We start from the raw sequence: 26052 nt of genomic DNA, 5'->3' as shown, positions 1-26052 counted from the left end.
AGTCTCCCCTGGGGACCCCGATATCCCAGCATGGGCAATTCCCACCTGGACCCAAGTGCCTCCCCCCGTATTTACTGTCACCCCACTGCCCAGAGGCAGCAGCTGGTGATGTCCAGAGCTTTGTCCCTGACACCTGACCCTCAGACCCCACGGTGCTGCCTACAGAGCAAGGCCCCCAGAAACACACACCAGAAACAAGAGCCCGGGGCCCAGAAGGAGGCCCGTGGCTTTCCCCACTCCACGGGACTGGTGCATACGCTCACGATGCATGGGCTCTTTTGGAAGAATTGCCAGTCATCAGCCATTGGCACCCAATAGCTCTTTCCTTTCCTCACAAAGACCCCCCCTGAAGGATCTCTTGGCTGTGGATTTATCTGATCCCTTCTGGAACATTCTATGCAGTACACCATCAGCATCCTTGAATTGGGGTGCACAGACAAATAGGAGAGTATGGGACAGCAGCCATTTTCCACTCCCAGGATGTGAGCCTTAGCTTAGAACCACCCTGATTTCCCCATGTGCACCGGGGCCACAGGGCCGGGGCCGTAGCTGCAGGACGCACTGACCCGACATGACCAAGGAGAAGAAAATGGGGGAGGGTGGCCACAAGGGAGAGCAGAAGAAAGACAGAAGAAACACCCTGAGACCACGGGCCTTTACATTGCCAGATCCGAGAAGGCTCTGACTAGTTCAGATCCAAATCTTTTTTTTTTTCTCCAGGTGAGGAAACTGAGGCCTAAAGAAAGGGAGGGACCTCCACAAGCTCATATGGTAGGGGGAGGGGAGAATCAAACAAGACACTTCCTGTGTGCCGGAAAACATCTCGGAAACATCGACAGAACAGCCAAAGGTCCTAGAGACTCAGAAACCCACCCAGGGTCAAGGACTGGAGCCAAGGGGAAATGTGTGACGGAACAGTCAGGTGACGCCAAGGGCAGCTCCTAAACCAGACTGCGGCCCCTCAGCAGGCCGCCTGCTCTGGGCCCGTGACCCAGGATGCATGTGATGGAGGAAGCTGCATGAATTGGCACTCTCATTGAATAAGTGAACAAATGAATGAATGAATGAATGAATGAGAACAGAGGATCGGCAGCCCAGAGCCTCTGGGGGAGCATGTTCTGAGCCTTCCATTGCTTGCCTGGTGATTTTATTCCTTACTTCGGGAGCTTTGCAGACAGTGTTTCCAAGCTCCCTTGAGAGTTCTGAGAAACAGCAATTACAGCGGGATGTCTCCAGGCTGATGCTTTCCTGGGGTCCCTTTGTCCTTTGGACAGGCTCTAACCAGATTGGCAGTGGCCATGACACACAGTTCTGGAAGAGCGGAACAGGGGTGTCACAGGGCCCGGGGGAGGCCCCGTGCCTTGGGCCAGTGTGCCTCTTTGGGAACGTTACGTCTGAACACCAGTGGTTTGGTTTTGGGGCTGTGCGGAAGGCCAGGGAGAGCGGAGGCTCTCCGGGCGATCGACCTCGCTGCAGGCATGGGCCTCTTCCGGTTTGGGGATGCTCCAGGAATGTTTTCTGATGTCTCTAAAGGGACCTACAGAGCAGGGTCCGAGCCGCTTGTGGCAGGGTCAATAAAGCAGACAAACGTGCAGGAATCAAGGAATCTGGCGCCCAGGGTGGAGGCCTAGTCCAGGCCCTGCCCAGGGCCTGGTTTAAGCTGCTCTCTTCCTGTCCTGTCTTCTCTCAGAGAGGAGGCCCTGAAGGCCTGCACGCGACCCTCTGGCAGCCACCAGGATCAGCTAAGGCGGGTGGTCTGATGGATGCCACACCAGCTCTGGAGGCCTTCCAACCCCGGGCAGAAGGCAGCCATGTCAGGCCCTGTGTGAGAGGAAGCCGCAACCAGCTTCCTGCTCCTACCCAGCTGATCGAACCCTGTCATCTGGCACAAATCCTCACTCTTTTTCCATCTGCTTGGCCAGGCAAACCTCTGGGTCCCATCCTTTAGAAATGCCCATCGCTGCAAGCCCTTTGCCAAGTGTACAGCTCCCCTAACCCAAGCGACCAGAAGGAGGCAGCAGCCTGCCCGCAGCCTGTAGCCTGCCCGCAGCCGGCCCCGGGCCTGCCTGCATTCACACCCATCCTCCTTAGAGAAGCAGGCAGCTGACCAAGCTGGGGATGGAAGAGCCAGGAGCGGCAGGGAATCAGCAGAGGGAGGGGTCCGCCCGAATCCAGAAGGAGTGGGGCGTCCCTGCCCTCCAACCTCAGACCCCCGAGCTCTCTGTGAGCACAGGACTCTCCAGAAAGACGGAGCCCACGTGTGGTGCGATAACGTACAGAATTCTCGGAAGAGGCTCTGGGCCATTTTGTCTTGGAAGGGGGAGGCTCTGGGCCTCCTGTCCCCAGAGCGCCTCCTTGCAGAGGGGTCTGAGCTCACGGGCACTGCGTGTGGCGTGACAGGCATGCCCACACGTGCATGTTATATGTGCGCATATGTGCGTAACATGTGTGTATTATACAAGGAGATGTGTATTATGGGTTTGCCAAGGGTGTCTGCATTTGTATGCACACATGCACCAAAGGCATGCATATATGTACAGCACATGCAGACACACATGCACACGACATGTATATTCACAGTGTGTATATGTGCATGTGCATGTGTCTGTGTGTGCATATATATGCGTAGTGAATCCATGCATCTACCTATATGCTGTGTGCATGCATGTATCTATGCACGATCCCATGTATGTGCACAAATGACATAGTGCACATAGGCATAAACATGTAGTATGCCTGCTCACGTGTATATGTGACAGGCACACACATGTTATGCGTGCATATATGCATGCATGTGATCATGTGTACAGCACAAGTTCACAACATTACAGTACAGACAGGTTCACACATGTGCTAGCTATGCACACACATACGTGGCACACACATGTAGGGTATGTGTGTTATGCACTGTGTGCCCATGTATCCATATATGTACTTGCATGGTGTGTGTATGCCTATGCTGTGGCTATTCTGAGCTTGCATTTAGTGAGCACTTACTACGTTTGCATCAGACACCATGCTAAGTACTCCGCATGTGTCACGGTGTTCCCTCCATACTCTGATCATCGCTACTGTGTGTGACATGAAGCTGGACCTCAGAAAGCTCTGCAACTTTCCTAAGGAAGGAAGGGACTTAAGAAGGTAGGCTGGGGGCCCCCACAGGGGGTCCTGGGGGACAGGCCTTGGCCTCAGCGCCTGCCCTCGTGAGGGACAGCATCGCCTGCCCTTCACCTGCCCTGGGAGGAGAGGCCAGGCTCACATGGACAGCAGCCAGATGAAGCCTTGGCCGTGTCACCATGGACTCTGCAAAGGGGGCCTCGGGGTCATCCCCACCATGGGGGAGAAGGATCTAGCGGGATGGGCCACTATTACTCTGTGGCTGGGACAAGTCCCCAGGCCTCAGGAAGCTGTTGCAGGAGCAGGAGCAGGAGATCAAACCACCTTAGACGTCAGGTGTCTGCCTGGGACAGACCATTTACACTGGCGGAGACTCAAGCCAGAGGCCTTGTCTTCCATTTTCCAACCCCAAAGTCTTATCAGTCACAAACAAGGAGCAGAGAGGCCCAAGCAATCCTGGAAGGCCTGGCGTGGACTCCTGTCTGTGGTTGGTGGTGAGCGGGTGCTGGGCTTCCTCTGGCTTGGGACAGCTGCCTGCTGAAGATGAGTTCTGCCAGCCAATGCAGACCACCTCGGTAGCTGCGAGCTGGCAGCATAGAAACGGGCAACCCCGCAAATTAGGCTTTCTCCGGGAGAACCACCAACCAGGCTGCTGCTTGGGGGCACGGAAACCTGGCTGTCTCTCCATCCGCTCTGGCCACCCAGGGACAGGCACCCACCTGCTCCTGAAAGAGGTGGTCGCCCTCCAGAGCGGTACGGGCATCCCCACATCATTCCTGCAGCTGGGGGCACGCGCTCGGCGTCTGGCAGCAGAACGGTCTTCTATCTAATTAAGCCCGACTTGGTGTACTGTGGCGAGCGTGTGCTCTCTGATCGGACACGGAGGGCCAGCGGCAGAGCTGCATGCCAGCGCCATCTGAAGCCAGCCGGGAACGGCAAAGACGCCTTCCCAGCCTCCATGCAAAGGGGCCGCCCAGAAAGAGGCCTGGCCCCCCGGCCCCAGGAAGCAAGCGTTCAAGCCCAGCTCCTGCTGGCTCACCGGGTACCCCAGTGAGTGATGGCTCGGGGCTGGACAGCTGGCGCCTGAGGTCCTGCTGGTACTGTCAACAGCGCAGAAACTTCTGGAACCATGAAGGGCCACCTGCCTGGCTTGGTGCCGGGGAAGGCGTAGTTGAAGGGAATGGCTGTGATTTTGTTCTGTCACGAGGGCACCCCATTCCATGCATCAGGGGGCGGTGGGGAATCGCTGCCTAGCTTGAGGCCCAGCCTGGCACGAGGGGAGGGGCTGGGGCTCGCCTTGCCTAGCTGGGAGGGTGGGCAGGGCTTCCCTGGTACCCAGGAGCGGTAGGCTGCACGGAGATGGCGGGGGCGGGGGGGTCACGAGGCTGGCAGTCCAAGGGGATTGCTGGCAGAATTTCAGAATCCTGGCTTTTTCAGAAAGAGCCGGGCTGCTCTGGGGACAGCCCTAAGATTAGCCGAGCAGGTGCGTGGTGAGCCAGCACCCAGGCTCGGCCCACAGCTTCAGCTGTGAATTCTGGCCGCAGAGTCTGGCAGGGCCGACTGTGGCATTCTGGTGTCAGGCGAAGAGGGCCAGGCCGGGGGCCTGGGCCCAGCGGGGCCCAGCTGGGGCCAGCGGCCTAGGTTATGGCGACAGAACCATCTGGACAGCAGCAGCCTTGGCTGTGACCCAAGCGGTTGCCTGTGTCTGATCCCGGGCAAAGTGCTCTGAAAGTCTCCACGAATCCTTCCCGCCGCAAGCCCCATTTTGTGGGTGAAGAAACAGAGCCCCAGTTTGCGGGGCACTTGCCCAAGTGTCCCAGCTCCACGTGAGCTCCGCTGCTGGCCTGGGTGATGGCCAAGAACTCAGCCTTTGTAGCCACATCAAACGTCAACACACTGGCTGGTCACACGGAAGTGGGACACTCGATGTGACAGCGATGTGGGGGGGGGAGTAGGGGGCGGTTGATGGAGGGATGGCTCTGATCAAGATGCACTGTACACATAAATGGGCGTGTGACACGGCCGTCCCCTTGTACAACCATTCATAGATGAAAAAAATAACTTCTGTTTTTTTAAACAAAGAAAACAATTTGTGAGGAAAAAGAAAGCCTTCTGGGCCTCCCTGAAGCAGAGGCCCTGCCAGCTTGGGGGACGCCTGGAGACCCCTTTCCCCACACAGCTCGGTGCTGTGTGGGCCTTGGCACTGCCCGCCCTGGGCGAGCTGCGGCTGGTCTGGGACACTGTGAGCATGGCCCGCAGGTAGCTGGGTTTCATCTCTGGCTTGTCCAGACCCAAAGTGAATGGGCATGTCTGAGGCCCACCAGCCTGCATCTAACTCAGTGAGCACTGGTGAGAGGCAAGGCTAGACTTGGCAGGACTTCCCGGGAGGGAAGGTGGGAGGAGTCACGCTCACACCTGTGCGTACATACCCATGCACACCAACACATACCTGCATCCTGAGTGTTCCTAACGGGCATACCCGCGCACACCTACATATGCTTGTGCACACCTGCACACACCTGTGCATACCAGTGCATGCACGCAAGTGCACACACACGTACTTGTGTACATCTGAGTATGCGTCTCCACTGAAAACCACTTGCCAGGAGCCTGGATCGCACCGCAGGTGTCTCACCTGCATGATGACAGCCACCAAGACAGAGGCAGGGATGATATCACCAGGCCATGACGAGGATCGCCCTGCATGGCTGGGGTCTCTAACGTGCCAGCACAGCTCCTGTCACCAGCTGGGGCACAGCTGGAGGCCCGGAGGAGCTGCTGATGTTCGGGCACCGCGCCGGCCACCCAGCGCCTCTCTGTTCCATTTCGCTTTATCAAATTACATCTGAATTTCATTCTTGGCCTTTTGAGTTCCTTCAGAGGCAACACAGAAAGTGTTTCCTCCAGGCAAACTTTTGTCTTTGTCTTTAGAAGGCGCGGTTACCCCTTTGCTCCAAAGAAGATTAGGGTATTAATGACAGAACGCGTTGGCTGGATTACACGAGATGGATAATTAAACAAAAGACCCACATTAGAAGCCAACTAGAAGGGAAACGAAGCCGCTTTCTGGATCCTTCTCATCTCCAAAGCGTGCTCTATGAAGGGGACCAGGAATTATTTGGCTTGATAGATAAAGATAGCAACCAAATCCGATGGCCCTTTGTTCTGCCTTGATATTAGAAGCAATTGCTTGCCCAGGCTGACACCCCACCATGGGGCACGGGCCCTGCCACAGACCCAGACCAAAGGATTAAGCGTCTGACAAATCTGGGTAATAAGACTAATTAATAATTCGCATCTCCCAGGAACTGCAGCTCAGGCAGCTTCTGGCTTCCAAGCCTGGCAGCCCGGCCTGGGTGGCCAGGTCCACTCAGGGCTGAAACACAAAGGAGGGTTTAGAGACCGGTGGAGCTCCACAGTGGGCGGAGGCCCAGGGTGCCCGGGGGGGGGAGGGGGAGGGGAGAAGGCGGGAGATAAATTGGCAGAAGACAGAGGCTGATCTCACGCTGCCTCTAAGTCCTGCCTAAGGCTTTGGAACAAACAACGCTGTGGAGTTTGGGAGTTGCATTTTGCCGTTGGGGGTGTAACCCCATATTTGACTTCAGTTTGTCCTTCAAATGACCTGATTTCCCCCCCCCCCAAAGGAAGAACATTCAAAGAAGTTAATTTACCAGACCAGAGTACCTCTGCTAGCTGAACTGGAACCATGCTTCTCGCAACAGAGAGCCAGGAGAGAGACTGCACCCCTACCCGCCATTCCTAGGCTCAGTACCCTCCCTGTCCACTAGGTGGAAGCAGAGGGTCCTTCTGCCCCAAAGGGGCAGCCAGATTGGCCCCCAGCAATATCCAACTAGGTTAGAGGTCAGGCCTCAGGCACCTGAGCACAGGAGACCCCCCCCAAACATCTCCCCAGGCCCCCAATACACATTCTGCTGAAAATGCCAACCAAACATCCCTCATCCCCTCATGCGTAGAGCAAGGTCAAGCAAAGGATTGGCGCGAGGGAATCTTCTGGAAAATTCCCAGTGCTGTTCCTCATGGAGGATAATAGCCATTTTGGGGGGTTGCCTGCCATATTTCCTGGAAGCTTTAGGTGGGTACGGCGGTAGCCTTGGCATCGTAAATTGCAACGAAGCAAAGATGTCTGCGGAGGAAATACTACCCGTGATGTGGACCAGCCTTGGCAGGGGTCCCGCAGTCTTAATGGAATGGAGCGCATTGTTCTTTTTTCTTTTCTTTTCTTTTTTTGCATAGCACCGTAAATTCCTGGTGTCTGCCTTATCTCTTCATCACGTCATTCAAGGGGCATTAAATGGAGAAAGATGGGGGTGCAGCTAGTTAGGATACAGCCGGAACAAGAAGGCAGCAGGAGAATTATCTGTCAGAGACCACCATTTGTCCCCCAACTGTCTTCTTCCCCAGCTGTGGAGGGGGCAGGGAGCTTTGCCAAGTGCCAGTGGCCATCCTGTGCCTGGCCCACGGGGCTTGGGTTTAGTGACTGGGGGTACCAGCTACTTACTTAGTAGTCTCTTCTCTCTGGAGCACCCCCTTTCCCCCCAAGCCCTTCCCGAGCCTACCCCTGCACGCCCCTCCCCCCTTGCAGTGAGCATGCTCTCCTGGAGCCCTGCCCTCTTACCCACAACCCCCTGCTCTTCCTGCAGGACCAGGCCTTTCTCTCTCCAGGGTGACAGGTGTTTGGTGAAGGTGGTGTCTTGGGTCCAGGCCAGCTTCCCCTTGGGGATGGAGGGCTGTGATGGCTGCCAGAGCTCCGTCCTAAGTGCTCCCAGCCTATTTCTACCCAGTGACAAAACAACAAAGCAGAGGCCTCACAGGGCCGCAAAGCACGGTGAAGCCGGTGGCCAAGGCTGACGCTGCTAACCGTCACTGATGACGTGACAACAATGGCGGTGGTGCGGGTGGTCACCACGGCGCTCAAAGCAGCTCGCTGGCTTCTTGTTTCCAGAGGCGGCCTTGCTGTATCGCCTACCCTGGCCGGGGACTCCTGGGCTCAGGAGATCCTCTGGCCTCAGCCTCCAGAATGCTAGGACTACACGCACACACCATGGCATCTGGCTGGCTCGATGGAGCAGCTCTGAGCCTGCACCTCTGCTCTGGTCCCCTTTCCACACTGCCTGGGAAGTCATCGCACAGCCTGGCTTCAGGTGCCACCTACTAGGCATCTAAGTCTAGGAGCAGAGAGGACTTTGATGCCTAGGGCTGGCCTTGCGCCTCTGATGCCCAGGGCTGACCCACTCCTGCCCCTGTGCTACCCCCAGGGTCTTGCTGAGACCCAAGCACTCTGTGCAGTACTCACAGTCAGCTTGGGTGTGGTAGGGACACAGGGGACCAGAAGCACCAAGTTGTAGCCAAGGACTGTCAAACCTTTGTGCTTCTTTGTGCCAACCAAGAGATTGTTACCCTAGACCTGCGTCCCTCTCACTCCACGGGTGCATCCGAGGGGTCAGCCACTGCGGCCCGTGGGACACTGGGAAGATTCTCCTCCTCCTGTGCCCTCCTGTCCTAGCTGTGGGGACCAGAAATCACTGGACTATGTCATGCTAAAGTATTTTGTGCACTTTGGGGAAGGCTTGCTGGGCACGCGGATGCTCCCTCTGGCCTCTTCCTGCCTAGAGCACAGCAGAGTAGCCTGTCCCCAGGGCCCAGGGACAGGGTCCCAGGGGGGCCTCTATTCCAGACTGACTGGGGTAAGCAGCAGAGGGCACTGTGCTCCCAAAAGAGCTGGATGAGGCTTCACATCTGTCATCTTGGCTGAGAATGGTCGCAGAGGACAGAAGCCCCTCCCCCGCCGGCTTCCCTCCCCCCCCCCTGCTTGGGCAGTCCAGCCGGGACAGCCCCCTCCCTGATACAATGGCCTCGCTCAGGGAGGGGCGATCTCCACATATTTCACCCTCACTGTGGGAGCTAAAGGGGGATGGGATGGGGGGTGGGTGTCAGGAATGTTCTCTGGGAACAGTCAGCCTAGCCCGGCCGGGTGTGGATGGTGCCCACTTAGATTTACTGAGTAAACTTGCGCCAGGAGCTGTGTTACAATGTCGCGTGCACTGTGTTAATGTACATCAACCTCCGCCGCCGCTGCAGCCCTGTGCCGCCCGGGCTACTGCTGTCCCCGTGGTCCTGATGCTGAATGAGCTCAGAGAAAACCCACAAACCCGTCTGAGGTCACAGAAGCTACCAGAGGTTCTGTGGGGGACTGCACGCCTGCCAGTTGGGGCCTATGCGTGGCCCATGGGCCTTGTGCCCCTACAATGTGCTCTGGTTCCTGGCCTTGTGGTGCCTGTGGTGGGAAGCAATGGTACCTGACCTGGTTTGGATCAGAAATGACCCCTGAAGGCCTTGGTTAAAGACTGGGTCCCTGACTCCTGGTGCGTTGAAAGGGAGTAGAGGCCATAGGTGGAAGCCAGGTCACTGGGACCCGCCCTTGGAGTGGATAAGGGAAGTCCCGTCCCAGCCTCTCTGAGGTGAGCAGGCTTGCCCTGTCTCTGTGCTCCCGCCATGACGTGCTGAGCCGCCACAGGCCCAAAGTGACGGAGCTGCCATCTCTGACACTGAGCTAAAACCAGTCTTTCCTCCTGACGAGACGATTGTCTCAGGTACTCTGTGAGAGACAGGAGGCCGCCTACCACAGCACCTGCACCTGCCGTTTCTAGCAGAGCTCACCGACAGCAGGACGTGGGAAGTGAAGGCCCAGCTGTCCCCAGCTTTCTGGCTGGTTTTATGACCCAGGACCAAGTGCCCCCCCCATCTCCCAAGTGCCTCATCTACATAAAGGAATGATGGCAGCACCTCATAAAGAGACAGAGAACACTGTTGTGGGTGACCTCGGAGTCTCTCCCCCACCCCCCTACTATCCTCTACTGGCCGGGTGACTGGAACTTGTCTCTGGTGACATGGAGAACCTGGTGCTTCACTTTTCTGCCAGGAGGTGGTGCTCAGCAGTGGCCAGAGCTGCTACTGCTCAGGTGCACTGGGTAGGATTAAAACCCAGTCCTCAGACTCCAAATCCAGTGCTCCTCTCATTAGCCAAGTGTCTTAGATCTTGAAATTCAAATGTCTGCCATGCTTCTGTGAATTGGAGTCTCCCTTACCCTGCGCTGAGGTCTCCACTGAGCCCCAGGCCTGGCGATTTTCCCATAGGCCTCTGTGCATGTTGCTGAGCCGGGCTGGGCTGGGCAGGAGTCCCCTGGCCTCGGCATCAGCAGGCTGGAACCAGCAGCCAAGCAGCCCAGACGGCAGCCACAGCAAATACATGGCAACACCCCCTGCCTCACTCATGCAGAAAACATTCATTAAGCATTTTAGAGGACAAGGGCAGAGAGGAAAAAACACTCATTAGAAGCAGAGATGGTTTCCAAATAAGCCTTGCAGACTATGCGGGAAGGGTGGCCTGAAATGAGAGGCTGTCAGGGGGTGCGGGAGGCTCCCCTGGGCGGACAGGCAGGGCGGGGAGCCTGCGCTCTGATGCCCCCGACTGGAGTCCAGCAGAGCTCCGGCAGAGGCCCAGCAGTGAGGCCCCGTGGTAGAGGAGGAGAGGCCTGAGGAGCGCGGAGGCCACACGCTGCCCTGCCCTGCCCATCACCGCCATTCACGTGACCCCAGGCCTGGCTCTGCTCTCTGGGCCACACCAACCCATCTCTAAGAAGAGTGGCAGAGTCTAGGGGCCCTGCTGGTGTGGTAGAGCCTCTGGTGAGGCTGACAACGGAACCAAGACATGGGGGGGGGCACCAGCAGTGGTGGCCTTTTTCAGGGCTCTGGAGCCGGGGAGGGGCTGTCATTGCTGAGCCCACTGCAGGCTCAGGGCCTGAGCAGCTGGAGAAGTGATCCAGGCTCAGCCCTCCGAGCCCAAAGCGGCCTGTGACCTACAGTGCTATCCTGAGCAGGGGTGGTCCGCTCCTGCCGCCTCTGAACTGTCCCTGGCATGTTTGGTCCCCACAGTCTTAGCCCTGACCCAAGCGGCCTAAGCAGTCCTCAGTACCCTACATTCTAGAGGCTTCTGGCTCACATCCTTACAGGGTATTTATTAGTACTGAAGAGAGAAGGGGGAGAAAATGACACACACAGAGGGACAGACAGACCCAGAGGCAGACAGAGAGGCGGGATCCTTCCCCCCCCAACACACACACACACCTGGGAAAAACCTCACATGGCTGGATACCAAGGGTCCCATGGCTCTGTCCACACCCTCCCGCGTCCCAGCATCCTGTCCGCAGTCTACATGGCCTTGTCACTTGCTCCCTTGCTCAGGGGACTCTGCTGAAGCAGAACCACAACCTTCTCAGAGGTTCTGGCATCTGTTCTGCCACACTGAGGCTCTGTGCGGGACGCCGGGGTAAACAGAGGCAGAGAGGACAGCCCAGGCCCCAGTGGGGAGGAGCCGCTGCCTTGCTAAGTGACCTTGGGCTGGCCTCTGCCGGTGGAATCCCGGGTCAGGGGGTGGAAGTGAACTCCATGCTGGCAGGCAGGAGCTGGTGCTGAGTGGCTCTGTGGTGGCTGCTTGGGCTGCCTTCCCCCAAATCTTTTCCTTTCTAGAAAAAGCTTTGTCCCCGCCCAGCTGCCAGGCGATGGTGGGCTGTGTAGGGCATGGTCGGTCCAGGCCCAATCCTGGCCCCCTCCACCGTGATGTCTGTTTTTCAGTCCTCCCTGAGAGACTGTCCTGCCATCTTTGTGTTCAGCAGCCCTTTTTCCCTGGTAATTGATTGATATCAGAGACAAACTTGCGCCAATTTCCATCTGGGCTAGCATCTCATAGCTTCTTTCCTGCTTAAGATCAGAGAAATTAAACCTGACCACACCGTCATTATCCTGGTGTTGTAATTAGCACCAGAACAAATTGCCCTGAGCGGGACCGGTTGCCGCCGCTGAGCGCCTGGCTCCGAGCAGGACGTGCGTTGCGCTAATTGCTTTGGCCGGAAGCTCCTTAACCTCCCGTTGCCTGGCCAGGCTGGAGGGGTGGCGTGCCCCGCACCCGTGAAGGCTCCTTCTCTATCACCCAAACACAGAAGAGGAGCAGGAGCATTGCTGAAGGGCATGATGGAGACTGAGAGGAGGGATGTCTCCCTGGGACCTGGGGACAGGAAAATGAGGAGGTCCCAGGCCGGCCATCAAAACCCTGGTTTGGTGATCTTTGGGGAGACTGAGGCTCTGCTAGCTGGAAGGTGAGGAGCCTGGTGCAGGTGAATCGTCCCCCGAGTGCGCCCGTGGTCAGGTCTCGGGGGAGCAGGCTGGGGGTGGGGTGCGCACGTCTCCTCCACACCCGCCCCAGTGTGTGGGAGCCCAGCCGAAAGCAGCTATGGCGTAATGAGCTCGGTCCTCACCCGGCAAAACAAATGTAGTGAAATTTAAAAAGCCACGAGACCGTGATGGGAGCGGGTGGGGGTGGGGCAGGCAGAGGTGGGGCGCAGGGTGGCCTGGGGGAGGGGCGGTGCCCGCAGACCAGGGGGCGGGGGTGGGGTTCTGGCAGGAAGCTGGGGGTTTCCAGGCCAGGCCGAGGCAGAGCTGGCTTGGCCAAAGAAGTGTTCTGGCCAGAAAGGAAAAAAGCCAAAGCCGGAGCCGGAATCTCCATGGGCCGCAGCCCGTATGGGAGAAACGGTGCTTCCAGAAGCTAGACTTGGAAAGTGGGGATGTGAGGCGGGGTTCACGACCCACTCCTGCACTGGCAGTGAGAAAAGCCCCTCCCCGGGGGGGGCACCTGCAGGACCACCCAAAGCAGCACCCCGGTCCGTCACCCCTCCCCAAGATGAAGGTCGGCATGATCGGAGAACCAGGCTTCCCTGCCCAGCCCCCGAGGGAGACAGGGCCAGGGCCGCGGGGCACGGGCCACGGCGGACACGGCGTCTGTCCATTTACAAACCAGCACATCCTCAGACTGCCTCACTAATGAACCCATCGCGTGCACGATGCACCTGGGCACGGAGGGAGGGAGGGAGAGCAGGCTGCCTGGGGGGACTGGTGGGGGACGCTGGGCTGGAGCCTGGGCCTCCCCACGCAGATCGCCCTGGGCTGTGGCACACCTCCCAGGCCCCTGTCCTCCCGGTGCTTCACGCTTCGGGGCTGGACAGGCTGCCCACACCACCAGAGCCCAGGGGAACACAGAGAGCAGGACTGCGGGAGAGAGGCCGCAGCAGAGATGGAGGCCTGGAAGGCGAGGTGCCAGGCCCCTGGGGATGGACGCGGGGAGGAGCAGGGGTCATGTGTGCCAAGGGAGCCAGTCCATCCTTGCCTGAGCCTTCCTTCCCATAAGGCAAGAGGCCGCTGGGCTCCACACAAAGTCTCTCCAGTCTCTGCATAATTCCACACAAGCACCACGGGCGGAGGCCGGCTGGGGGGCGCTGCCAACGCACTCCACAGGCAGACATGGCCAGCTGATCACAGAGCACCTTCCCACGGAGCCAGTGGCTCCTCCTCCCCAGCTGTCAGCCCACTCATTTAGTCCATCAACAATCCGTCCATCCATCTATCCTCCATCCATCATGCCTCTGGAAGCCTGCTTCCCACACATGCTTTGTGACCAACCCACAGAGCGAACAGACGTGTGGCTTTCAGCCCAGATGCATTTCACAGTCGGAGACGGGAGGCTGAGCCTTGTTTCTTGTCCACCTCAGAAGGAAACGGAGGCACCCGGGAGCCTCCTTACACCAGCTCTCTCCCCTTCCTCGCTCCTGACAATCAGGCCAAGCCAAGTAGCTGGCCTCAGCACACATACACACACAGCCCAAGCCTAGAAGGACTCACCAAGGCTGCCAGCCCACAGCCCCGCCACACACCAGAGTCCCGCGTCCCCTCGATGCCCTCCACAGGCCCTTCCCGGGCACTGACCCGTGACGCAAGAACGCAGTCCCAGCCACCTACCTGAAGGAGCCAGTAGCACCTCCGGTGGAAGGTGGGGATGATGGAGGAATGGACATAGCAGCCGTACAAGCACTAGGGAGAGAGGAAAAACGAGAATTCAGTTGGAAAGAGGGAAGGAGAGAGGGAGACAGGCAACAGAGAGGAGCGAGAAGGCCACACCGCCTGCAGCGGACCTGGCAGAGACCGAGGCGCGCATTGCCTGGCTCCCGCGTGAAGGCTTGCTGCAGGGACAGGATCCGAGGAGCCCGTGGGATATGACAGCTGGGACACACGGGAAGGGCAGCTGGAGGCTTCCCCTTTGGCGTACAGGCCAGCCGAGGTGTGTGGGCATGGCGGAGTGGTTCAGAAGGGGGTAAAACACACAGGACACACGGGGCCGGACATTGCTGGCTGGGTAGGACAAGGCGCTTGGGATATGCTCAGGGAGACCCTTCTGTAGAGTTTTTTATTTTATTTTAGTGCCGACACTGGAGCTTGAACGCAAGGCTTCTCTCACCTGGCCGTCCCGAAACTCAGGGCTGACACTCTACTACGTGAGCCACACCTCCACTTGTGGCTTCTTGCTGGTTAATGGGAGAGATAAAAGTTTCACGGATGTTTCTGCCAGGGCAGACTTCAAACCGTGATCCTCAGACCTCAGCCTCCCGATTCTGGGCACCAGCCACCCGTGTGGGTGTCCATTGTAGTTTTTGAATGAGGGGTTGTTTATTTAAGGATTTGTTTCAATACAAAACTGCATCTCTTGCAGATGGATTCAATTTGGGGAAAGAGCCAGGTTGGAGAATAAGGGGGATGGGGGTGGGGATCCAGGTTCGAGAAGGACACATGAGGCAGGCTGGCACAGGGGACCGTCCTTGGCTCAACACTCACCTGGGGTCTGACAGGTGAAGGTAGCCCACGGATGGGCTGCCCATGCACACAGAGCTGGGCACCAGTGAGATGGAGAGGGGCCCAAGGGGGACAAGGACCTTGTAGAGAACCTGTGTGGGGTAGGGTGCAGCCTCCCAAGCGGCTCACCAGGTGTGGACAGGCCCACCCACCCCCAGGCACCCACGGGTGGAGGCCCACACCGAAACCAAGGCCAACGCCTTTTCCTTTAGAGCATTCAAATCCCACATGGGATGATTGCCTTCTACTTGGCTCTAAGTTAGTGACCCGATTGTTCCAGGGCTTGGATTCAGGATGGATGGGGCAGGAAGAGGAGGAAGGGTTGGCAGATCCAACCTCAGTGGGAAAGGCTTTCTGTCCCAGGCCCCTATTCCTGGCACCCCTCCCCCCAGACCCCCCAACACCCCAGTACAGCTCCCTGTGAACAATGTCTGGCAGTTCAGTCTGGAAAGCTTTCATCAGATAGATATTACATCTATATGACATGCAATGTGGTATATATTTATTTACATCCCCCAAATTACTTGAGTACAATTTGGCTCAACTCAAGAGTCTTATTTAAGCCTTGCTTGTCTGATTAGCAGAGGAGATAGATAGATAGAGAGATAGAGAGAGAGATAGAGAGATAGAGAGAGAGAGATAGAGAGAGAGAGCAGCTCATTTTAGACTCTGGAATTCTGCTATAAGAAAATCAGATTTCCAATATGTTAGAACTTTTTTTTTTTAACAGATCACTGCCAGCTGGGATTTAAGCCCTGTACAAACCAAACAAACAAAGAGGAAATTAATTTAAACGATTCCCTTGCAATCCTTACCCACAAAATGTATTTATTATTAAGAAGGCAATATTCTTCCACGACTTTTCTGGTTTGTAAGACACTGTGTTTCGTTTTGCTGGTTTGGGATTTTTTTTTTTAATAACTCATTCTCTCTTGCCAAAGCTGACTCCTGTGCAGATGTTGCTTAGAAGCATTTGGTCACAATGACCGAGCGGCTGCCTGTGTTACTTCAATCAGCTCTTTCCCAGTGGAATCTGCTTGTTTTCCCAGGCAGTTCCTTCACTTTGACCCATGCCATAAGCCAATGAAAGCAACATGAACGGCTAAGACAAGTTTCTCCTGTCCCTTGGTAATAGAAGGCTCCCACCTGCTCCTTCTCTCTGTTTATTCCTCTCCAGACTTGAAACGAACACCACTGATTCTTGACATCTTCTTGCCACCATTCCTGGCCTATCTGTCTAGCTCAGGCCTCAGTCTCCTCCGAGACTCGGGGATCAGCGAGAATTTGCTAAACCCATGCCCTGCCCAGGGCTGAGAATTAGCACAAAAGTAGCAGCAAGCAGGGTAGCTCCTTCCTGTACACCCCCAAAGCCCTCTCTGGCCTCCCGCTTGGCCCTAGACAGGACTGGGCAGAACCATCCAAGAAACAAAACTAAGTGGAAAAGATAAATGGTCGTGGTCCACTTCAAGCCTCATACATTTTAATCAGGGGGCCCGGGAGCCTGGTTTAGTAAGAGACTATTTTTAGATGTCACTCTGTAATTCTAACCACACCCCGGCGATCTGATGTCCCCCGTCTCTCAGTAGATGTTAAGCAAGGGGTGAAGAAGTAGAGAGAGGGAAGGATGAGGTGGGGCCTCATCGAGCCCGGGCTGGAGGGTGGCTGCAACTGATCACAAAAGACCATGGGGAGGAGGGGACCTGCCCCCCGCCCTGACGTAGTGGGGAAGGGAGGAATGTGGCAGCCACATTTGTGTCTTTGAACCTTGCTGTGGGGCCAGGATGACCGGAGCAGAGGCCGGCCGGGGCCCTGAGGACTGGTCAAGAGGCTCTAGGGCGCATACTGGGCCAGGATGGCAGGGGGTGCTCGGCCAGCGCAAGGGGGGCCCCCTTGTTTCTGTGGGCCACAGGGGCCTTGCTCTTGATGCAGGAAGCTGGTGGGGGCGGGGGGGCTCACTCAGATGTCCAAGGCACCCACTCGGGGATGGACCGCATGCTGAGGCTGATCGCCTTTGGAGCACCTTTGCTTTTTTTCTTGTTTTGGGTGGGTACTAGGGCTTGAACTCAGGGCCTGGGCACTGACCCTTAGCAACTTTGTTCGATGCTCATGATCTATCTCGCTTGAGCCACAGCTCCCCTTGTGACTTTCTGCGGGTGAATTGGGAGATAAGAGTCTCACAGACTTTCCTGCCCAGGCTGGCTTCAAACCACGATCCTCAGACCTCAGCCTCCTGAGTTGCTAGGATGGCAGGCGTGAGCCTTCAGTGCCCAGCTCCTTTCCAATTTCTACCCAAATGAAAGTTCGGTCATGACAGGAAAGCAATGGTGAGCATTGAAGACGAAGGCCTCCCTTTCGCTGTTGTGGGGGTGGGGGGGGTGTTGGGAGCTTCATGCCCCAGTGTGATTCATCTGAAGGCGGCTTTCGGAGAGACAGATGACATTCTCCCGATTTCCTGGAAACATCTAGCTGCCTCCTCCGTCACAGCTGTGACACGTAAACCAGGAGACTCGATGCACCCCTCCCACCTCGTGCCCATGTACCTCCCCGCTGCGTGCCACGCACACCTTCCTAATGGCTTTCCCACAGGCCTGCGCTCTTCCTCCATCGCCGCTCAGCCCCCACGGGAAAACCCGGCCCAGGGAGCCCTCCCCCCCCAGAGAATGTCCCCCCAAACCTGGTCAAAGAGCACCCAGAGTCCGTATGCCACAAATCACTACCGACAAACTTGATTGCTTTTTTGATTAGCGAGTAAAGGGAATGGATTTGAAACCCTGCCTTGTGAAATATTGTGCAATGAATCCCCAATTGGCTTGGGAATGACAGTGTCACCCGGCTGGAAGGCAGAGGAAAGAGGGCAAAATGGGCGCCTGGGGGGGAAAAGGGGGGTAGCAGGTGGGAGGGCTGGGATGGGGCAGGGACTGGGGAGAGGGTCTGTGTACAGAATGACGGGAGGGGGGAGGGAATGTGAGCGGGGACGCAGTGTGACCCAACCACCCTTGGTCTTCTCCCCCATCCTCTGCTAGGCTCTGCACATGACTAAGTGCACACCTAGCTTGCTCTGTCTACTTGAGAAGATGTTCAACAGCTGGGCGCCGGTGGCTCACACCTGTCATCCTAGCTACTCAGGAGGCTGAGATCTGAAGATTATAGTTTGAAGCCAGCCTGGGCAGGAAAAGCCCATGAGACTGTTCTCTCCAATGAACCACCAAAAAGTTGGACGTGGAGCTGTGGCTGCAGCAGTAGAGCACTAGTGGAGGTGGGCACGCAGGGTCCTTCTCCCCTGGGGTAGCGAAATGTCCCTGCAGGCGTGGCCTCCCTGATGTTTCCCCCTGACCCGGGTCCCCTCCCACACGGGAGGCAAGGGACGCCCCTAGCGTTGTATCGTCTTCTATGGATGGCGAGAAACACACCCCTGTCTTATGTACCTCAGAGCTGAGCTATCCACCCTGGCGTCCACCAACCGCCTGTGGTAGAAGCAGAAATGGAGGGAAGCAAACGCTTCAGCTCTCCCGTGGCACTAGCCCACTCAGGGCAGGGTGAGCAGCCACACAAGCCAGAGTCCACCGTCAGGGAGAGCATGGAACATTCTGTCATCACGGAAGTGGGACTGCACGTTGCCAGCTGGGTTCAGTTCAGAGGCGTGGGGCCAAGATCTTTGCAGAATGGGATGCAAGGGGCCACGGTGGTTTGGGGGAAGTTGGGGCATTGGGGGAAGAGAACAGGGAGGCTTGAAACAGTTTTGATGCCGGTCCTGAAGTGTGAACTCACGTTCTGGGTGCTGTCCCCGAGCTGCTAGTGCTCATGGCTAGCACTTTACCACGGAAGCCACAGTGCTACTCCTGGCTTTTTGTGGTTAATGGGAGAGACGTTTCTGCCCAGGATGGCTTTGAACTGTGATCCTCAGATCACAGTCTCCTGAGTAGGTAGGATTATAGGCATGAGCCACCGGTGCCCTGCTCAGAATTGAAATATTTGAAGGTTGGAATCACAACCAGCATGACCCAATCTGTGAGGGTTCTAAAGCCTCCTGTGCCTGTACTGGAAGACCTCACTACCACCACCATCCCACACCCCTGAGTGCCTTTTCTAGTGCAGGATGATACCTTGTGTGTTCTCACGGGGCTTACCAGCACAGGTCCCTCTGCCACCACGCCTGCGTTAGCTCCTGGCAGCCACGCCACCAGCCAGCCTTCCCTCAGACCCGGCTGGGGTCTCCAGCCTCCCCCTGGGCCGGTGCCTGTCTCCCACAAAATCAGTCAGAGTGAGCATCGATTGTTGGTGCTTAGTTTATCTCCCTCGCTTATATTTGATGGACACATGATCAAGATGAATCGGTTTAAAACGTGTCTCGGGTATAAAGGTGATAGAGGAGAGAGGGGGGGGGGAATGGAAGGAAAACCCACCTCCAAGAGAAGGACTTAATCCTGCCTTTAAATGAGAAAAAGGCAGACGGGGTTCTCTGGCTGGCTGAGGCCTGGGATATGCACAGAAGTGCACAGAGCCAGCCTGAGCTGTTGTCTGCTCCGTTTCTGTCCTGAGCCGGCCCCTCCAGCGTCTCCCTAGCTCAAATGACTCAGACCACATCAGAGAGTCCGGATGCCAAGCACAAAGTACCCGGAGGGGGCTCCATGCCATCCTTTCCTCTTGGAGGTCAGCAAATCCCTTGAGAGGAAGGGATGTGTGTGCAGAGGTAAAAAGAATGAGCAGGAAGCCGGTCCACCAGTGCCTCATGCCTGCGATCCTAGCTATTTAGGAGGCTGAGATTTGAGGATCATGGTTCAAAGACAGCCTGAGTAGAAAAGTCTCCCATTAACCATCAAAGCTGCCCGTGGAGCTGTGGCTCAAGTGGTAGAGTGCCAGCCTTGAGCAAAGTAGCTAAATGACAGTGCCCAGGCCTTGAGTTCAAACCGTGGTGGCCAGAACCACCCCCCCCCAAAAGAAGTAAGAGATGGCTTGATTGGGGCACTGAGTCTGTGACTCCAGACCTCTGCACAATCCTCCCTGGGGACCCAGCACAAGAAGCTGGTTGGCAGATAGCCTTGTGGTGAAGCAAAGGCCCTGTGGCTCTTATGGTTTTTGTCCTCTCCCCTGATTCAGATTCTGGAGCAGATTTCTGGGAAGCACTGTGGGCAGCTCTCAGAGCCTGAAGGTGGGGGACAGGCTCAGGATTAGAGCGGTGGCTTGGGTCCCTCCTCCTTCCCCCCTCCCTCCCCTATCATCTCCATTCCTCACCTCGGCATATCTTCCTGCTGCAGTTGGGGGTAGGAGGAAGCGGCCCACCACTTCAGCTGTACCCCAGGAGGCAGGGGTGCCTCTCCCTTCCAACTTGGGGGCTGGCATTAAGGACAGACCTGGGACTGCCCTGGGAGGCAAGCCTGACCCTGGGCCTGACAAAGGAGGGGCGGGGGAGGGACCTGGGCAGCTCCCCGCGGGCCTAACAGGAGGGTCCATCTCAGACAGACTCAGGGGCCAGGCACAGCGCGGCGGGGACCCCAGGCAGGGGTGTAGGGAGGTCCTTTGTTGCAAATCTTCACCATGCCAGCAGCTCCCAGGTCTCCCCAACCACAGCAACCGTACCAAAGCACAGAAAGGGTGTGCTCCTGCGGCGCACTGAAAGCTAAGAAAAGATCTTGAGGGGCGCTGGGCAGGTGGAGGCTGATGTGGAGCCCCCAGCCTCTCCTCCTCCAGTTTCACAAGTGGCTGGTACAGGGGTCTCTTCAAGCAGGCCAGGGCAGGCTCAATGATGTATCCAAGGTCACACGGCTAGCCTTGGAGGAAGGAAGCCCCCAAGGAGCCTTGCCGAGACTCTGCCTCTCTCGCTACTTCCTCCCAAGTGGTCCCTTGTCAGTGCTCAGACGTCCCTGCCACTGGCTGACAGTCAGGTCTTTTGTAGGGGCCTAGCCGGGATGCAGACAGAGGGACGAAGCTCCTAGGACTGTCCTCGCTGAAGGATTTGGCTTGTATTAATCTAAGATTAGCCCAGATGATTCAATTCACATGCTGCCCGCACCGCGCGGGGCCTCAGAACTTGTTAAATAGTGAATTGCTTTAAAATGAGTCTGAGCTAAATGGATTGCAGTCTGATTCAGCCGCTGGGGTTGGGTGACAGCAGAGATTTGGAATATTCGATCATCGCTGACGGAGGCTCCCGCCCAGCCTCGCTCCCTGAGACAGACCCGCCCTCTCTGCGGCCCTGCCATGCCGGAGGAAGAAGCCGGGACAGCCCGGGGGACCCCCGGGGGACCCCCGGGGGACCCCCAACCCTGAGACTCTGGGATTGTACAGGCAGAAGGTGGACTGCCAAGCAGGCCCGGGGCCTTGCCTGGAAATAGCCTCTGTGCACTGCAGCTTTGGGGAGGTTCCCTGGACAGGGATGGGCAGAGTCTGCTGCACAAAACCCATTCTCTACCACATAGAGAACCTTACCTCTTCCTTCTCTCCCCCTCTCTCTTTCAGGAGCTGATACAAGGGCTTAAATTCAGGGTCTGGGCACTGACCCTTAGCTGTCTCACTCAAGACTGGTGCTTTACCACGTGAGCCACAGTGCCCCGCTTGCAGCTTTTCGGAGGTTCATTGGAGATAAGAGTCTCACACACTTTCCCGCTGGGCTGTCTCTGTCTGTGATCCTCAGATCTCAGCCTCCTGAGTAGCTAGGATTGCAGGTGTGAGCCACCAGCACCCGGCTTTGGACTCCTTTCTCAAACAGTGGCTTTGTCCTTGCCCGACGTCAGAGGTGCCCCTGCCTTTCCATGAATTTAAGCTGGCCTTTTGGCCAACTATTTGTATGTCCCTGTGCTTGGTGCTAAAGGGGACTCAGGACAGGGCAGAGTGGCTCTGTCAGGGGTCTGCCCTGCCCTCTGAGAAGTGAGAATTCCTTCCTGCAGACACGGGAGCTGAGGCTCGGGGATGCGCAGGGCCTTCCTTGGAGAGGTTCTACCAGAAGCCACATCTGGAATGGGAACCTCTGGCCACACCCCATAGGACGCCACCCCGGAACCGGAACTAGACCTTGGAGAATTTAGCACTCTCCTCTTGGGGCAGAAGGGAGGAAGAGAGCACGCATGCCAGGGGACCAGGCAGGCCCCCCTGCACTGCAGCGAGGCCTGTGGGTCCCTGGTTGTGTGGATGGACAGGATTGGCTCCCGGGGACCTGAACGGACAGACGCTTAGAGAAGGCAGGCACGATGTGTGAGCAGAGAGGCCGAAGCGGCCAGGGAGTGGATATGGCATGGGGGGACCCCAAGATTCTGCCCAGAGAGGAAGCAATGGGCGTTGGTCTGGTGAGAAGGACACAGGTGTCCCCCTGGACGCCCAGCCCTCGGGTTTGGGCACGGAGCAGCTCTGCAGGTGCCCGAAGGAAAGGGGCACACTCCAAGCCATGGAAAGTTCTAGATCACATGGCTAGCAGGAACCCCAGAAGGAAACGGGGGGCTGGGTTGAGTGTGAGGAGGGCTGAGCATGGTGGAGCGGATGTGTGGGGGTGCTGCAGCCCCCCGCCCCCCGTCCCACCGCCTGCCTCCCGCGGGGAGCCGCAGCCCACATGGGGGAAACCCCCCGAACGAAGCCGCGGCCGGCCTAACCACGACATGACTGAGGAAGGCAATAAAAATTAAATGAATTTTTAGATAAAAAGGCATAAAAATCATGCTTAAAGATATAAATAAGATCCCCAGAGCTTCTGTTTTATTGTTTTTGGGGGGTTCCAAGATTAATAAATTAGTGGGTATAAAAGGGAAGAATGGCGCAAAATTGATAACAAGGTAAATTGAGATTTAGAGCGGGGCTGAGAGCAGCTATGAATCTCAGGATGGGAAGGCCGAGGTGCTTTACTGCCGCCCCCACCCCCAGGGCTGCTCTCTTTGAAGCTCTGGTTCCCTGTGCTTGGGCTCAAGCCCAGGCACTGGCGACCCTCACCTCCCTAGTTTCCTGTCCTCTTGGGACCCTCTTGGGACGTCTCCCCACCCCGCCCCCTGTCCCCCAGTTCCTGTCACGTCCTGGCCCCTGGCCAGCCTGCTTTGGGGAACAAGACAGACCGGGTAGCCAAGCAGATGCTGGCGATCTGAGAACTCTCTGCCTCAGTCTCTCTGGACCTCACAAGGAGCACAGATCCTTCTCTCCATAGTGGCCAGGCAGCTCAGGCCTACAGCCATAGCAGCTGCTCCCAGTGTGTGTGTGTGTGTGTGTGTGCGCGCGCGCGCATGTGCGCGTGTGTGTGCGTGTGTGTCTGTGTGTCTGTGTTCTGGGAGCATCTGTGTGATCTGTGTGTGGTGAATGTGTGGCATGCAAGTGTGTGGTGTTTATGCATGTTCTATAGCATGCATGTAGCCACCACGTGTGGTATCTCTGTCTGGTGTGTACATGTAGCACTCTTGTATGTGTGTGGATGTGCTTGCATCTGGCATGCAATGTGTATGTGCACACAAGCGTGTGGTGTGTATGTGTGGCAATGCACACACATGTGGAGTGTGTAGCATGTGGCATGGGTATGCAGACATATGATATATCAGTACATGGGTGTGGCATGCATGTGCATATGCTGTGGTGTGTGGTGTGTGTGTGCACATGCACTGTGTGATATGTATGTGTGTGGTATGTGTGTGCACATGTAGTGTATATGTGTATATGTGTGGTGTGCCTATGTGTGCGTGTACGTAGACGCACGGCATGTGACATGTATGGCACACGTGGTGTGTGTGTGTGTGTGTGTGTGTGTGAGATATACGTGTATTCAAACTGTCTCTAGCCCACAGGTCTTATTCCTTCAGCCCATTTCAATACAGCTGTGCTGTGCCTTCTAGCTCAGCTACTTCCTAAAGGTTCAGGACATAAATAATAAATAAGAAGTGAAGTTTCCTTCCTCCCATCAAAGCACGTTGCTCAGGCCTATTTCTCGGAGCCTCCTCAAGTGTCTGGAACTGATCTTGCCAGCAGTTTGCACTGATCACAGTCTTTCTCCTTCGCTCCCTCCCTCCCTCAGGGCCTCCCTCCCTCCTTCCTTTCCTCTCTCTATCTTGCCCCTTCCTCTTCCCTCTCCTTATATTATTAAGCCCTCCATCCTTTTTCTGGCTCTGTGCTAGCACTCGGTGCCAAGCACAGTCCCGCTTAGTCTGGTGCTCTTGGCCAGGATGGGATCAGAATGAGCAGTGACCTTTGCCGTGCCCTTGGCTGGCAGCTCCCTCTTCCCTGTGCTCCGGGCCTGGCCTCCTCTCCACCAACGCTGGGAGCTTGCCCTCGAAGGCCCTGGTGGCCGTTCTAACAAGCACAGAGAGTGAACGAGGGCTCAGGGCTCTCAGCTCGCTCTCTTCTGTAGGCGGGCGGGCAGGCTGCAGCCCAGGGTTTCTGGCTGTAATGATTGCTCTGTTCTGGAATCTGCTAGAATACAGCCCTCCATGCCACTCCATGCGGACACCTGCGGCACCTCCCGGGCACCCGTGGCACGCTGCCAATGTGCAGCTACGTCCAGCAAAGGAGTCCAGGAAGGAATTCTTATTTAAAGCAGGCCATGGGGTTTTGTTTATGAAGAAGGGGAGAGAAATGCCAGGCGGATCTGTGGCTATGTTAATGGGAGACTGGGCGGGCTGCCAAGACATTAAGGGAAGTCGAATTCCTGAAACCAGCTTTAATCAGCAGATTTTTAAGGTTAGAATTACTCTCTCCTCTCTAAGGCTTGCCAAGGTTAATTTGGGCCTGAGCATGCAGAATTAATGGGCTGGACAGAGGGAATTGGCCTTTTTCTGAATTTTTCTTAGGTTCACACAAAAAAGCCATCTCTACAAAAGAGACCAAGCAGCAGGACAGGGCCCTTGGAAGGGAGGACCTGGGCTCGGGTTATTGATCTGGGAGCCTGTCAGAAACGCACGCAGACAGACACACGCCAGGAACAGGGTGGGTGGCCAGGCTCTTCCTGGGGTGGGGCTGGGGGAGTGGTCAGAGCTCCTGGGTGCTGAGATAGGCCTGGCCCAGCCGGGCACTGCCATCCTAGCCACTCAGGAGGCTGAGGTCTGAGGATCGAAGTTCAATGCCAGCCTGGGTAGAAAAGTCTGTGAGACTCTTCTGTCCAATTATCTACCAAAAGCCTGGAAGTGGTGCCGTGGCTCAAGTGGTAGAGTGCTCGCCCTGAGCAAAGAAAGCTCAGGGATCATGCCCAGGCCCTGAATTCAAGCTGCTGGACCAACACAAAACAAATAAGAAAGAAAGAAAGGAAGGAAGGAAGGAAGGAAGAAAGAAAGAAAGAAAGGAAGGAAGGAAGGAAGGAAGGAAGAAAGAAAGAAAGGCAGGAAGGCAGGAAGGAAGGAAGGAGGGAAGGAAGAAAGAAAGAAAGGAAGGAAGGAAGGATAGAAGGAAGGAAGGAAGGAAGGAAGACCCCATTGCTGCTTCTTTGCACATCTGCAGACCCCGCCCCCAAGTCAGCCAGGCCCGCCCTGGGCCGCCAGAGTCGAGGGCACATCTGCTTCTCACTTCCTCCGTGGCTCCAAGCAGGGAGGGGACTAAACCTCAGCTCACCCGTCATCACGGAGCCTCCATGTTCACATCTGTGGAGACCATAGCGAAGCTTTGAGAATAACGGCTACATAAAGGAAGAGGCCCCCATTCTACACCTGCCCGGCAACCAGGAGGAGCTGTCCATTCAGTAAACACAGGGCACAGGGTGCTGGGTCCGCCCCTCCCCACCCCCGCCACTTCACCTCTGTAACTAGAGCACTGCTGACTGCCCCATCGGGTCCCGGTGGGGCCCCTGGACACATCCGCCCAGGCTCCATAGCGGGGAGAGTCTGTCCTTCCACCCAGCTGCCCAAGTAGCCAGGACTGACTTCAAATCTACCAGGCTCCTGGCCCCTGCCAACATGTATACCAAGTCAGACACTCCCTTGACCCCGAGCTCTGGAACCTTCTTCCAAACGATGAGCACAGACCTCCTTTGGGGGAGAGCTGCGTCCTCTGGGAGCTGCTCAAGCCCCCCAGACCTCCCAGCCTTCCTCAGGAACACCTGTACCCAGGTGCTCACTACAGCCCTGGAACCCTGTGGGGGGCCTGGACTTGGTGGGCAGGGGGGACCAAAGGCCCCACAGAAGCTTCAATGGCAGGGAGCCGCAGTACCTCTCCTCCCCTCTTCCCTCAAGAGTCTCCTCCAGTCCCTTGGGTGCCTGAGGCCTGTTCCCAGGCGGCTCCCAGCTCTGCAGA

The 26052-nt window shown here is 56.7% G+C and overlaps 1 protein-coding gene across 1 annotated transcript in view; it reads right to left on the bottom strand.

Annotated features, from left to right (window-relative positions):
* Nucleotides 1–26052, bottom strand: part of Camta1 (calmodulin binding transcription activator 1) — a 704439-nt gene that overhangs the window by 214263 nt on the left and 464124 nt on the right. Inside the window, exon 6 of the mRNA XM_013034731.1 lies at nt 13984–14055. Coding sequence (XP_012890185.1) covers nt 13984–14055 — 72 coding nt within the window. The remainder of the gene's footprint in view (nt 1–13983; nt 14056–26052) is intronic.

The sequence above is a fragment of the Dipodomys ordii genome, unplaced genomic scaffold (genome assembly GCF_000151885.1).
Source record: "Dipodomys ordii isolate 6190 unplaced genomic scaffold, Dord_2.0 Scaffold6, whole genome shotgun sequence".
Taxonomy (NCBI): Eukaryota; Metazoa; Chordata; class Mammalia; order Rodentia; family Heteromyidae; genus Dipodomys; species Dipodomys ordii.
This window is presented reverse-complemented; position numbering and strand designations above follow the sequence as displayed.